This window comes from Gossypium arboreum, chromosome 3 (genome assembly GCF_025698485.1).
Source record: "Gossypium arboreum isolate Shixiya-1 chromosome 3, ASM2569848v2, whole genome shotgun sequence".
In the NCBI taxonomy this organism is placed as follows: Eukaryota; Viridiplantae; Streptophyta; class Magnoliopsida; order Malvales; family Malvaceae; genus Gossypium; species Gossypium arboreum.
The window spans coordinates 76,896,493-76,910,960 of NC_069072.1; the positions used below are offsets into that span (position 1 = coordinate 76,896,493).

Below are 14,468 nucleotides of genomic sequence, written 5' to 3' on the forward strand. Positions count from 1 at the left end.
AAAGGTTAGGGGCAAAACGATCAATTGGACCAAGGGTGGATATTAATCTTGAAATGTATCATGTGGGGTATTAATGAGCTAATTTTTCTGTTATAGACCCCGAGGAACAAGTTCCGAAGGTCGATCGTGGTAAACGCAAGGTTTCAGAATAACCGAAACACAATCCCGAAAAGAATACCAGGTAAGTTTGGATAACTTAAAGTAAACCCCTAATATACATAATTGTATGATTTATGAATGCATGAAATTTGCATTTATTGATAGTATGAAGATGCATCTTTGGTAATGACTTGTTGATAATCATCTCGGTTGAGGTTGATAAAGGGGATTTGATGGATAAACCCTGATTGATATGTGTAACGGGATCCTACATGTGTTGCAGTAAGGATTTAGCCCGGATGGATAATCCGTTGATCTCAATTATGAAAAGGATCTAGTCCGGACGGGTGTTCCTTGAATGATCGAGCCTCCCGAAGAATATATATGCATTACAGATTTAGCCCGGACCGGTAATCTGATTAGGGTCTGAATTTAGCCTGGACTGGTAATTTAGATTCGAGCTCATTAAGGGTGTTGTCGCTATAAGAGATTTAGCCTGGACTGGTAATCTTGACATCACCTTACAAGTTCATGATATGTGGGATTTAGCCTGGACTGGTAATCCTGCTATATGATGTGAGGTTCGCGGGAGTGCATAAATGGAATGATCATTCCTATAAATTGACGGATAATAGGTATTCCATCGAGATTTCCTAGAAACTCAACGAGATTAACATGGGATATATATATATGAATGAAATGTTGATTGATGAGCTCATCTAGTTAGATTATATGATACATGATTATGTGACTAACTCATTGATTGAGTGCATGTGATAGGAAATCATTTCATAATGGATGATTTCATGAATTATATGAATGTATGCTAATTACTCGGTAAGTTTACTTTCCAGTTATTTGAGCTTACTAAGCATGAAAATGCTAATTACTCGGTAAGTTTACTTTCCAGTTATTTGAGCTTACTAAGCATGAAAATGCTTACCCCCTCTCTTTTCCCTGCTTTACAGAGCTCGTAGACTCATAAAGATTTTAAGACAATTGGAGAGTCAACACACTATCAACTAGTCAACCTTTAGTATAAAGACACTTCTATTTTGTTAATGGCATGTATAGGGCTTTGAGTATTTTGTCATATGAGTCATTTGAATTGCCAAATGAAGGCATGTAAAGATGCATTCATCTTTTTGTAAAAGGCCATGGAAATTGGCATATTTGAAAGTAGGCTATGACTTGCCTTTATATGCATGTTTATGCTCTATTATGATGGGTTGCCTCAAGTGGCAATGAGTTCAAAAATGAGCCAAGTTTTGAATGTGTTACAATAACATAAGAACCCATAAATACTAGATGGGAAATAACCTTTTTGAATGAAACCAATGATATGAGGTTTCCATACAACTAATTTCATCAAGATCATTTACAAGTGTATAATCATGTTTTACTTTGAATTTGGTATCTTTTAAGAAAAAGAAGTAGAAGGGGGTGATTAAAGGCTTGGTAAATAGCCTATTAAAGTCCACGTGGTTAGATACACGGGCGTGTGTCTATGCCGTGTGTGACACACAGCCTATCCCTATGGGCGTGTGGCATGACCGTGTGTCCCCTGCACCTAAAACTCTAAGCTAAATTAGCACACGGGTAGGACACACGGGCGTGTGTCTTGGTCGTGTTAATTTAACAGAATGCTCAAGTTTTGGACACGGGATGAGCCCACGGGCGTGTGAGTCCATTCGGTCCACCTACACAGGCGTGTGTCCCTTTATGTTAAGGAAAATTTTTTAAGTAGCCCAAGGTTAATCGAACGTGTCCGTATTTGTCCCGCATTGCTCTTCGATATGTTATAGGTCTCGAAGGCCTATACAAGGGACGAGATATTCATGATTGAAAGGTTTTAAATTCAAACGAATTTTGTGATCCAAGTTAGTATACTGAAAGTGTAAAGTTCCGGTAATGCCTCGAGCCCTATCCCAGTGTTGGATTCGGGCTAAGGGTGTTACACATCTGTATTCTAAGCACGTAATTTTCACATGCATATGTGTGTGATAGAATTTTTAGTATTGATTGAGTTGGTGCTATAAACTCGACACCAACTCAAGATTGATGACAACACCATGATAAGCAATAGTAATGCATTTAGTATTCTTAATATTATTTATTTATGTCGTTTTACTTACACTTTAATCTAATTGTTTTTCATTTTAATACAGTACATATTTTATGTGTTATTATTAATTAATTTCAAACCATACGTTCCATTATTTATCGTATATTATTTTTAAACACATTTATATTCTAAATCGTAGTTTCTAAAAATATATACATGTAATAAAATTTCTAGTAATATTTAAGTGTTTGTAATTATAATGTATTTATTTAGTTATAATAAATCTCAATAGAATTTTTTTATCATTTAAGTGCCAATATTTATTTATAAATTTGGCCTTAAGCCTTGGAGGCCATTATCATATATTGATGCAGCGATTCAAGGAATTGGGGAATTCCATGTGCACTTAATATGGATCATATGTTTTATGTTGGATGGGAAATTGCAAACACATTTCTTTTTTTCGGATGTGTTACCAAAGGTAAGAAGATGTTTCGGTATCCATTTTTTATAACCTCTTCTATCGTTAGTTGAATGATTATAATAAATTAATATACAAAATCCCTTTTGATTTTCTTTTATAAAATAATTAATAAACAAATTTAGAGCTGGTGTAGTTCTTGCCTTCCTACCTGCTTCTTATCAGCTTTAATCATTTGTTTGTTTGGCTGGCTATCTGGCATGTTTTTTTACCACATTTTCAATTATATGATTTTTTTTTTCCAGCAGGATTATGGTCCTCCGCTACATGCAATGGATCTGAATCTTGGTTACTTTCCACTACCTATTTCTAATACATATTGGCCGATAAAAGTATCAAAAATAAAGAAGTCTGTATTAGAAATTAAATTGTATTTTAATTTTTTTCTATTCAAAAATTGAATAAATTAATTTTTATATATTAGATCAAAAAGTAAATTAGTTGTGTTAAAAATTTCATTCTTTCTTTCTGTTAAAAATTAATCTATGTACATCAAGCATGAGATACTCATCACATGTTAAGCATCACTATTTTGTTATTTTATTAATCATTCTAGTTTTTAACCGCATAAATAAATAAAAATTTTAACAATGTCTAATTTACTCTTTAATTTAAAGTACAGAAGCTAAATTACTGATTTTTAATAGAGATAATAAAATGAAATTTAATTCTTAATACAAAAGCGTTTATGATACTTTTATATTGAGTCATAGATATTATATAATTCTCCGAAGACGTTTCAAATGCATAATAACATCTTAGTTACAGTAGCAAGTAAAAAAGGTTTTAGAATATCAACTTAGAATTTGAGGCTCCAATTGCCAGGATGCAAAGAAAAACTTTGGACTTTATTTTTCAGAAAAAAGAAAGAAAAGAAAAAGTTGGATTTGAGTTCCACTCTTTACAGCCAAACAGATGGACAATAGAAAGAACAGTTAAAGATGAGATTATCTTTTGCAGAAACACGTTTTGCCTTCTTCACTCCTCGTTCAGTGGTAAAAGCTTTAGGATTACATTCTTGCAAAGTAACCAAATAATTATGAGAGAAAAATAAATAAATATGAATTCCTAGAGAAAAAATAAACCACTTTTTAGATGTTATAATAGCTCAAATGGTTCAGGCAGAGACTCGAATCCATTATCAAAGATGGATCCTTGATCTAATTTATCATCAATGCTATGCAACCAATTCGTATTCTTCATGTCCTCTTTTAGAAATATTGCATCATAACGGGAACTCTCATAGATGTCCACCTCACTTAATTTGGCCGAGTATCTTCCATCATGGGAATCACTTCCGTTCTCTGCAGCTCTCATTGTACTATTTCCATTCTCAGAGTAGTCTCCATTTTTCATGCTACAAGAGCTTCCATTGCTATTCACAGAGTCTGAAGTGCTTAAGGAACGAAGAGTTTGGGTTTTTACAGATGCAGATCGGATGCTCTGAGGAAAAAGCGTTGTGCCTGAAAGGGAATGAACACTCCCTGTGCCATTTCTTATGTCCTACATCACAGATTATAAGGGGCGTTAGGATTATCCTGCATGATACACTTCATATATCCCAGAGATGTAGGAACACTTTTTTGTCAGTAACTTAACATGATGCTGTCTCTTACCGCCACAGAGCATCTAAGGGAAAAATCACATCAAATTCCAACTTTTGAACATACCATTGCAACTCTAAGCTCTTATTTAGAAATCCAAGTTTAATACCTGAGAACCTGAAAATTTCTGCTACAACTTCTGGATAATGGTGATGTTCTATTTATAATGATAATAAAGACTTAAGAATATCGAAGTTGAAAGTGCAACTGTAATCTATAATTATACTCTCTACTTCAATGACACTATTCCTAGCCCTGAGCAGATGATCAAGAAGAGGAATTCATTTTCATTTGCAACAAGCAGAGTTCTACATAGGAATTAAAAATCTATTCAATAAAAAGTAGAGGGTAAGCATACCATATGCCTAATAGCCATATCCAGTGATTTCTTTGAGATAGTCCTTCCAAATCCTGTGCCATCTGCGGTGGTTGTTGAAGATTTTACAGGTTTCCGCATAGCCAAATCGAAGACATGTGAGATCTTCCGTGACTCGTGTATGTCAGATGGATGCCCATTGGAATGGACCCGAGTCCTTCCAGGAGGCTCGGTGAGCCTTCCCCTCGGGACAATAGGTGAAGAATGTCTTCTTGGCATATTTATAGAGCTGGTAGTATCTTGGTTTGTCTTTGTGGTAACAGAAGCACTGGGCCTGGACCTACCGGCAGAGATTGGCCTATCAGGCAACGTTGTTCTAAGGTTTGGTGGTGTGTCAAGAGGAAAATCAGGGGGTACAACTGGCTGTTGCGGAGGGCGGACTCGTGGACCTGGGGAGCTTGGTCGAGATGCTGGAGCTGCAGTGTGACCATTTGAAACAGTGCGCCCATTAGAAGAAGGTGAAGGACTAACTGGTAAAGACAAAGAAGCTGCTGGATTCCGACGCGTGGGAGTTGATGGGCGAGAATTCGAACGAACAGCTGTTGAGTTCAAGTTTGCAGGGACTTGTGGCCTAGAAGTTGGAGTCCACGGTCTTGAACTTTGTGAGGGCCTACTCTTGTCAAGGTAAGAGCTTGTTGGAGATTGACGAACTTTCAAAGGAGTTGAGGGCCGCGATGATGTTGACCTTGAAGATGGGATTGAAGGTCTTGCTGTAGATAATGAGCGGGTGATAGGTGAGGATGGTCTAATATAAGATGACACAGAAGCTGAGCTTGTATTGAGAATTGAACTGCCCCTATTTGATGAATAGTTATTGTATGAAGAAGAGAGAGAAGGTCGAGTGACCGAACTGCTTCTAGCAGGTCTCGAGGAAGGATTATTTTCAGAATGTGAAACTGAAAGCTGAAACAGAGAGAAACCAAAAAAAAAAAAAAGTCATTCATGGTTGCCAACTTTGAGTGGACAATAACAATCATATGCTAACCAGAAAATAGTGCAACCACTAATTTTGACAGAAAAAGCAAAATAAGTCTAAAATTAAGGACATGCATACCCTTGAAGCCTTTGTGGTTGAAACTGATCTAACTTTGGAATTGCTTCTTGGAGCTGACTGAGATTCTGATCCCTCAGATGAAGGAAAGACTGGAGTTCCAGGAGGAGTTAGAAGCCTAATAATGGAAAAGTAGTTAATATTATAAACTGAGAGAGACAAGGATTTCCAAACTGAGTCTAAATTCAAGTCTCAATTAAGCGAGCAAGGTAATATATTACCCAGAAATGGTTGTCAAATCGGTTATTTGATCACTAAAGCAATCAAATTTTACCTCTCAAAGCTTAGGGCAAAAAGTTTCACCCAGAATTTTGTTCACTTGAGTAACTCAACAACTCAACGTTATAGCATAACATTATTATAAACAATACCAGAGATTGCTATCTTCTCAACCATTTTCGAATTGGTACACACGAAACCAATCAAGGTGCATTCGTGATCCAATTCAGTAAAATTATTAAATAAAACAAACAATTCACAAACTTCAGAATTTATTTATTTAAAATTGTGTTCATATGAACAAAAAATGTAGTCTCAAAAAAAAAAAATTCACATTCCAATAAAATTGAAACAGCGAAATGAGTTTTAGTTTTAGTTGACAGATCTGGATTCCAGTTAACATTGACTTGAAACAATTGAAAAAGTGAAGATTCACAAGAAGAAAAGGTTCGTTCATTTAGATGGTTGTCTTTTCCATTCAAAGATTTTCCATATATATGAAAAAAGCTTTAAAAAATTTTGAACATTGGATTATGGAAAGAAACCAGATCCGAAAGAGAAAATGATGCAAATGATTAGTTTAATTAAATTTGGAAATGAGAGAGATGCGATTTACCAGTAATCTATTATTATAGTAATAAAATAGCAATGATTTACCAGTCATAATCATGCTTTCCTCCATCTGTAGAAGAAAGTAGATCATCTGATCCATGTGATGTTCTTCCCTGTTTTACTGACACTACAAAATCAAAATCAAAATCAAAACTTATTTTAGCTATCATTCCCCTAAAAACGACTATATTTGCATCCAAAACCATCAGTCATTTTCTTAATTTATGGGAGAAAGAAAAATAGAAATGGAAAAGAATAGAGACGAAGCTTAGCTAACTGCTCCCTTTGAAATTGACAAACTAATCTGAAAATAATAGCATCAAAGTAAGAAAAGGAACCGCAGAAGAGGAGAAGTTTGTACCATCGGAGGAGGCGACGGAGAGGCTGCGGCGACTCTTTGAGAAAAGATCCAAATTCTCTTCTGAATCCCTGGGGAACAATCCAGCGTTAAAAATTTTTCCACGGCGGTGATGAAGGGAGGCCGCCGGAATGTTATTACTGTTATTCCTCCCGCCGCCGCTCACCAGCGATTCCCTTAGGTTCCTATTCATCATCTTAATTGGTTGCTGATGCTCCCTGCCTCATCGCTCTTTCTTTCTTGCTTGGTTGCTTAAGTTTTTATTTTCTTCCTGTGTGAGGTAAAATGGCAGCTTTGTTTTCTCAGAGAGGTTGAGACAGCTTGATATGTACCTCAAAAGATAAAATGCAATGCAATGCTACTTCTGCCATTACGAAATGCAAAGCAAAAAACAGTTGGTCACCGGGCTGTCACTTTATCTGCCCTTTTATTATATTTTTCTTTATAATATTAATGAAGTGGTATGTGGGGGAGTGAAGTGGTGTTCAGATCTGTTCTGCTCACTGCTAAATCCTTCCTTCGTAGCTTTAAAATCAGATCTGTGCTTTTGTTTACGGAGACAGGCAACACAGCTTTTCTTTTCTTAAATAAACTAATATTTTTTTGTAATAATTAATTTATAATGCTAATATTTTATCTCTCCTCACCATTGTTATTTGTACCTTAAATTTATGTTTTTTTTTAAAAATATTTTTATTATAAGTGTCCATTCAAATATTTCTAAATCTTGGGGAATAAATACTAATTTTTAAAAATAAAGGTAATCAAGACATTTAAAATTATTAATATAAAAATTAAATATTACTAATGGTAAAATTAGGGGTACACAAAATTTTAAAATTATGACTTCAAATAATATGTATTTTTCTTATTTGGATGTAAGAAACCAAAATACTATATTTTATAATTGAATCTCGGTTAATATTGATTTTAATTTAATTTTTATAAACAAAATATCTATGCACTCTTAAAAATTCTTAATTAAACTATCAAGTAAACCGTTCATTATTTAAAAAAAAAAGAAGAAAAGTAACAACCATCTACTCCATTACTATTAAAATATAAAATTTATATGAAATATTAAATTTCATGAGTATGATAAATATTAATATAATTAAATTAAGAAATTTAATTTTTTACATTGACATTAGTGCAAATATTTAAATTTATAAAAATATTAGTAGAAGAAACAATCTAAATTTTATTTGAACCAATAGAGAGTTATTTCACTTTATTTATCACAAAAATGATATTAAATTATGTTTTTCACCAAAATTAGAAATAGAATGAATAAAAAAATTATTTTCATATTTAAGCTCGATTGATTTGATTTTATAAGTTAATCCATTACCAATTATATTAGGAAATTACTAAAATGTTCTTTAACATTTTAAATGAGTTATATTATTAGAAAATATTTTAATTTTAAAAAATTAATAAAAATATGCACATAGAAAAATTTAAACTACGTCAATTAAATTGATAAAACTTTAAATGTATCACTAAATTAAAATTTTATTTTAATAATTTTATTTTATTATGCATAATACCTCCTTTAATTGCATATCTATATTATTTCAATATAATACATATTTTACGTATTATTAATTAATTTTAAATTATATATTTTATTATTTATTGTATATTATTTTAAATTATATTTATGTTTTAAATAGGTGATAAATTTTTAATAGTGATGTACTTGAAATTTTGGTCCCAAACTAGCCCTTTAAAGAAAAATGACTTTTTTTTAATGAATCAAATGTGTTAATTTAACGTCAACAAAAATTTAGAAAAGTAGATGAATGATTGATTTACGAAAGGCTACGTGCTAACTCCTCCCACCATATTCAATAAAAGACCCAACTACATTATTTATGCTTATATTTTAATTTTTAATTATTATTTTGTTATAAAAGTAGTGTCACAAACGAAATTGTTTTTTCTTAAAACAGTTGGAACTTCTTCTTTTTTTTCCAACAATTTTGGAATTTTCTCTTCCTTTTTCCGTTTTTGAAAACAAATACATGTTTTCTTTTTCTTGTTTTCAGAAAAATTTAAAACGACACCAAATAACCCTTTAATTATATATATATATATTTCAGTAAATTAAAAAAAAGTAGATTAATTATAATTTTATTAAAGTATTAGGCAGTCATAACTTCGTCTAAAACATGACATTGCTTTAATTTAATTTTGTACCCACAATAACTCAAAATTAAATTAGTGATAGATGAGATGTTACTTTCATTGAACAAAGCACTATTTAAATTCCACTTTTTCAAATTATAATTTCTTTTAAAGATTTGTTAAATGTTGAATTATCCTCAAAATCTTATGAATTATTGTTAGAGTTTAGGTAAAAAATATTAAGTTTAAAAATCAAGTTTAGATAAAAGAATGAAACTTATATAATGATACAACAAGGGAGGAGTATGGAGAAAAGTGTGGTGATGATAATGGTTGTTGATTCATTTAGTTGGGGCAGAGAGTTGGGAATTACAAAGAGTGTAGGTGGAGAGAGCTTGGAGGTTAAGTGCTGGAAGTAAGTTACTGACCATGCCTCAGCGTACGTACACTGAGTAAAGAAAATTGCAAGCAAATAAGATAAAAATGTGGTGTTCTGCAAGGGTCAAAAGTCTAGTTGTAATAATTTGTGTTTCAATGGAGTATTAAATATTCCAATGATTGAACCCAAAGGAAATTGGGTGATATGAAGAATTACAAAAATAACGCATACAAATTAACAAGTCTAGCTAGCTATTCTCCAAAACGTATAGTACGACAAACCATAAATTTGTAGAACAAACCATAAATTTGTAGAACAAACTAAAGTAATAATTAAAAGACTGAATTGTAAAAGTTCCAAAATTATGTAGTAATAATCAGAGACAAATGTAGTTGATTTATATCCATGTTAATAATTAATTCTCTGATTAGGGAACTAAATTGACTAATTTTCTAATTGGTTTAATTTTTACCTCTCAATGAATAATTTACCCAATTAATGATTTAGTCCAATTAATCTCTTGATATCACTTAGACTAAATGGAGACAATTGAATACATACTTGATAAGGTCTCCTTTCAGTCTCACTTATCTATTTATTCACCTAGAATCTTTAATTCCAAATTTGTAAGTTTATTCAATTTAGTCTAAATTATTTCAATTCACTCTCTAACCTTAAAATTAATTAATTAACATTTCAATTAATCAACTACCTTAGAAAATCGGTTCATGCCCATATTCAACAACAAAACCCAATCATTTTTATATTTGTTTAAATAAATCACACAAAAATTGATAGAGTTTAGAATTTATGATGAAGTTAAATTAGTTTCTTTTTCTAATATTATACAAATATTTTAGTTATGATTAGAAATTGTTTTATTATAGTTATTATAAGAAAAAAATGACTAAATATTTGTCTTTAGTGAACTGCACAGTAGGTTTGCACTCTTCGGGTTCGAAAAATGGAATTGATAGGGTAACGAATACTGTTCGTAGGAGGACGGATTTCCCTCCGGATTTGGACAACCCAACTATGGAGGAAATAGATAGGCAATGCATCTTGTGGAGAATGCGAAAGCTTCATACAAGGCAACATTAATGGGCGCGTCTATAGAGTCAGATCAACCGGTTAAAATGGATAAAGATTTTGAGTTGAAGGATTGGGATGTGGTTATGGAGTTTGTTAATGGCATACCATCGCTCACATTTTTCGATTGGGCTAGCCAAGTTATCGATAGGAAAATGTCATTGACGGTTATTGTAAAACTTCTTGGGAGGAGAATTGGATTCAATGCTTTGCATAACAAAGTGTCAACATCATGGAATCTTAAAAATTGGTTTCAACTCATAGACTTGGAAAATGATTTCTTCCTTGTCCGGTTCCAGAATAAGGATGATCTTAATTGGGTGATTTTTGGAGGGCCATGGGTTATTTTTGGACACTATCTATTTGCAAGGCCATGGGAATCAACAATCTCGATTAATAACGATGGACAATTAGGTTGTGTGGATTCGTTTACCTGGATTGTCAGAGGTCTTTTATTCAAACTGCCTACTCAGGACAACTGGACAATTAGTTGGATTGGTCGTCAAACTGGATATTCATATGGATGTGGCATGAAGGGGAAAGTTTGCTCGATTGGAAATGGTTGTTGATCTGCAGACCTCTAGTTTCTAAGATCTAAATTAATGGAAGAACTCAGAGGGTACAATACGGATCGCTCCCGAATGTGTGCTTTAAATGTGGGATGTATGGACATGGGTCAGATCTTTGTGTAGGGGGTTCAACGGTGCCAAAGGAATGTGCAACTGTTGGAAGAGATTCTTCTGTGGAGAGGGCGGTTGCGCAGAACTAGGTGGAGATGGAGGCCTTTGGCTAGTAGATGCTGGTAGAACACCAGCAATGGGGGTGAGGCCGTGGAATTTCAGAAACGAGTGGTGGGTTTAACGATGGTGGACAAGGAGGGTTAAGGTTTTCTGTTGTTGATTTAGAGGAGGCGGTGACTGGAGAGGAGATTCACAGAGCTACTACTGGAAAAAAAATAAAAATAATCTTGGGTTCCGTTTGTTTGCCAGTAGTTGATTTTCTAGAAAATACTTTCCTTCTTTTATCGTGTTTGTTTGACCAAAAATGAATTTTTCAAAAGCACAGGAAATATCCCCCTTTTCACATAAAATGTCTTATAAATTTTATTTCTGTAAGACAATTTTGTATTCATTCACCCTCACATAGACTAGTACTTCTCCTTTCCCCCTCATTCTCAGCGCCAGCCTCTCCTCTTCATCTTGGATGTGCTTCTTCTTCTAGGGTGTGCTTGTTATCAACAGGTTTTGTTCTTTTTTTCTCTATTTATTATTTTGAATGGTCGAGATCTATTATTGGATGTGCCTTTCCTCTTTTTTTTTTTTCTGTCTATTATTCTGTCCTTCTTGGGTGGAATTTGATGATAATGATCTTGTTTTAAATGACAAAGTCTTAAGCTTTTAAAACAAGATTAGAAGCTTTAATAATATTTTTGCTCCTGTATGTTTTATATTGAAGGATCTTGTTAATTTTTTGCAAAGGTGTCAAGAAAAATGCCTCTGTATGAATAGATTTGGGTCTTTGGTTACTAGACCTATTAATGTCCAAGATTTGGGCCAGGGGGAGGTCTTACTTGCTATGCTGGTTCTCTTCTAATGGCAGATTTGTAATGCATGATTGTTGGAAAAGAGATTAATCTCATTGAATTTGTACTTAAACATATTATCTTTAGATTTAAGAATTTAAGGGGACTCATTGACTGCATCATACAAAAACACACCATCTATTGTAGGGTTCTTGGAAACTTGGTAAAATGAAATCAAAACACAAAGTTCATAAGCTTTTTAGAGTAAACCATTTCTTCGTTTTGCAAATGTGACTTGTCGATAATGTCTATATGCCAAAGATTACAAGCACAACAATATATTTTCTTATTCATTGAGTAAATGGCAAGTGTATGTTTAAGCCTGGTATTATATTAATCTATTTCTAATTATTGCCATGTAGTTTTTTCCTTCAGTAGCCATTGAATGTTTAGATCTTCTTAAACACGAATCTGTCAATCCTTAGTGCAATTTTAGCAGTGGCATGAATATGATTTTAGTACCAATAGTCATTCCAAATGTCATAGACTTATGGAATAAAGAAACAAAAGCTTTTTTATACCTGTTGGCTCTTTGAGACTAGTTGAGAGTTAGGAAAACATTAAATTATTTGAATAGATTTGCATGTTGTCCTGTTACTGCTACTCTTGCTTCAAATAATTTGTTTCTTCTACAAGATGAAACATGTTTCTTGATCTAAAATAAGTTCTTTTGCAACAACCCGATTTTGGGCCTAGTCAGAACAGTGGTTTCAAAACCACTATTTTGAAGCTGAATAAAATTATTTTAATATTAATTTATGTGTGACGGCATGTTTATAAAGGTGCATGAAAATTTTGGTGAATTAATTGTAGCGTTTGTGAGCTTAATCGCGAAAAAGGACTAAATCGCATAAAAGGTAAAAATTCAGTTTCACTTGATAGACATACCAAATAGCTAGAGAGCCAAAATTTAAGGTCTTTAAATGGAAAGTAGACCCTTAAAATGCAGCATGGCCGACCATAGGGACAAAGAATTAGGCTAGTCAATGTTAGGTAAAAATTTGGTGACTTGTTTGACTAAAAAGAAATAAAATAAACAAAAGGTGATATCATTCATTTCATATCTTCCTCTTCACTGAAATTCTCAGCAAAATAAGGGTTTTGAAGCCTTGAAATTTTAGCCAAGCTAGCCTCTTGCAAGTAAGTCAATTTGAGGGTTATTCTTGATAATTTTTGTACTTTTGGGACCCTTAAAGCCTAATCTAGCTATTGAGGGGACTATTTTGTGAAATGATTGATGGTCTAGGGCCTTACCATGAAAGGATTTGTATGTTTGCTAAGTTTTTATAGAAGAAAATGAGTCTTGGTTGTTGAGTGAACAACTTTTGTGAAGGGACTTCTCATGAAAGCCCTAATAGGACCATTTTGTAAAGTTTGTAAAATATATAGTAATGCTGTGAAATAATGAGAATGGTGAAATGCTATAGTTGTAAAATGAATTCGGTTAGGCTTGGTTAATAAGGAAATTTGATAAATTTTGATTTTCTTGCCTGGGGGTAAAATCGTAATTTTTGTGAAGTTCAAAGGCAAAACACTCATTTTACCACAGTATGAGTCATAAGTTGAATTGAATAAATTGTGTACTAAATTAGCTAATTTTTGACATTTTAGATCAAGAGAAACGTGATTCGGGTCTTGATCGAGGGAAAAACAAAATTTACAAGGATTAGGCTCGTTCCCATCATTTTGTGCCGAGGTAAGTAGATATGTAAATAATGTGTTATTGTAGCTTACTTTTGAATGTTTTATCCATTTAGGTATCATAATCTTACTCGATACCATGAAAGTATAAATAGTGCGAAATAAGAGTAATCCACATTATGAACAAGTGCGACAACATCAAGCAAGACACGATATCTCGTCGAGCCTCGAAAATAGTATAGGATATAAAATATAAGTCATGAGAAATTGAATGGTCTGAACTCATGAGTTGGGTTTGAGTTCATGAGATAAGTGAAATATGTAATGTGGGTCCGGGTACTGACTTGGTAAAAAGGCCCGTGAGTAGCTCAAATAGGCAAGTATTACAAAGTATGAGGCAGCTTTGGCTACTTGTATAGTACATAAGAATAAACTATTCGTGTATTCATTGGTATTTCCGGGTGTTCAAAAGAGTAACTCGTTGAATGGATTGGCGATACTTCTAATGAGGTATGTCAATAGAGAGAATGAACTTGAGTTGTTTTATGGGTAATTACAGGTATGAATACTAAACTCTTGAATGAAGACCTTAGTATGTGATGAGATGTAGTAAGTATGCGTAAAAGGAGGAAGAGTAAGATAGTGAGGTTAAAATGATATATCATTTAAGTATGATAAGCCATTGTTTGATGAATGTGTTTCTAATTACACTTATTTGCATATATGTACTTACTAAGCTCCCATGCTTACCTTCTTTCCTTTCCCTTTTCTTATAATACCGC

General features: G+C 33.1%; 1 protein-coding gene across 1 annotated transcript; it reads right to left on the reverse strand.

Moving 5' to 3' along the window:
- Positions 1 to 3,492: 3,492 nt before the first annotated feature.
- LOC108480191 (A-agglutinin anchorage subunit) lies at positions 3,493 to 7,465 on the reverse strand. Its single transcript, XM_017783095.2, has 5 exons — positions 6,869 to 7,465; positions 6,553 to 6,634; positions 5,680 to 5,794; positions 4,608 to 5,528; positions 3,493 to 4,148 (listed from the first exon to the last, which is right to left on the reverse strand). The coding sequence occupies exons 1-5, from the start codon at positions 7,059 to 7,061 to the stop codon at positions 3,744 to 3,746; spliced, it is 1,716 nt and encodes a 571-aa protein (XP_017638584.1). The 5' UTR covers positions 7,062 to 7,465; the 3' UTR covers positions 3,493 to 3,743.
- Positions 7,466 to 14,468: the final 7,003 nt, after the last annotated feature.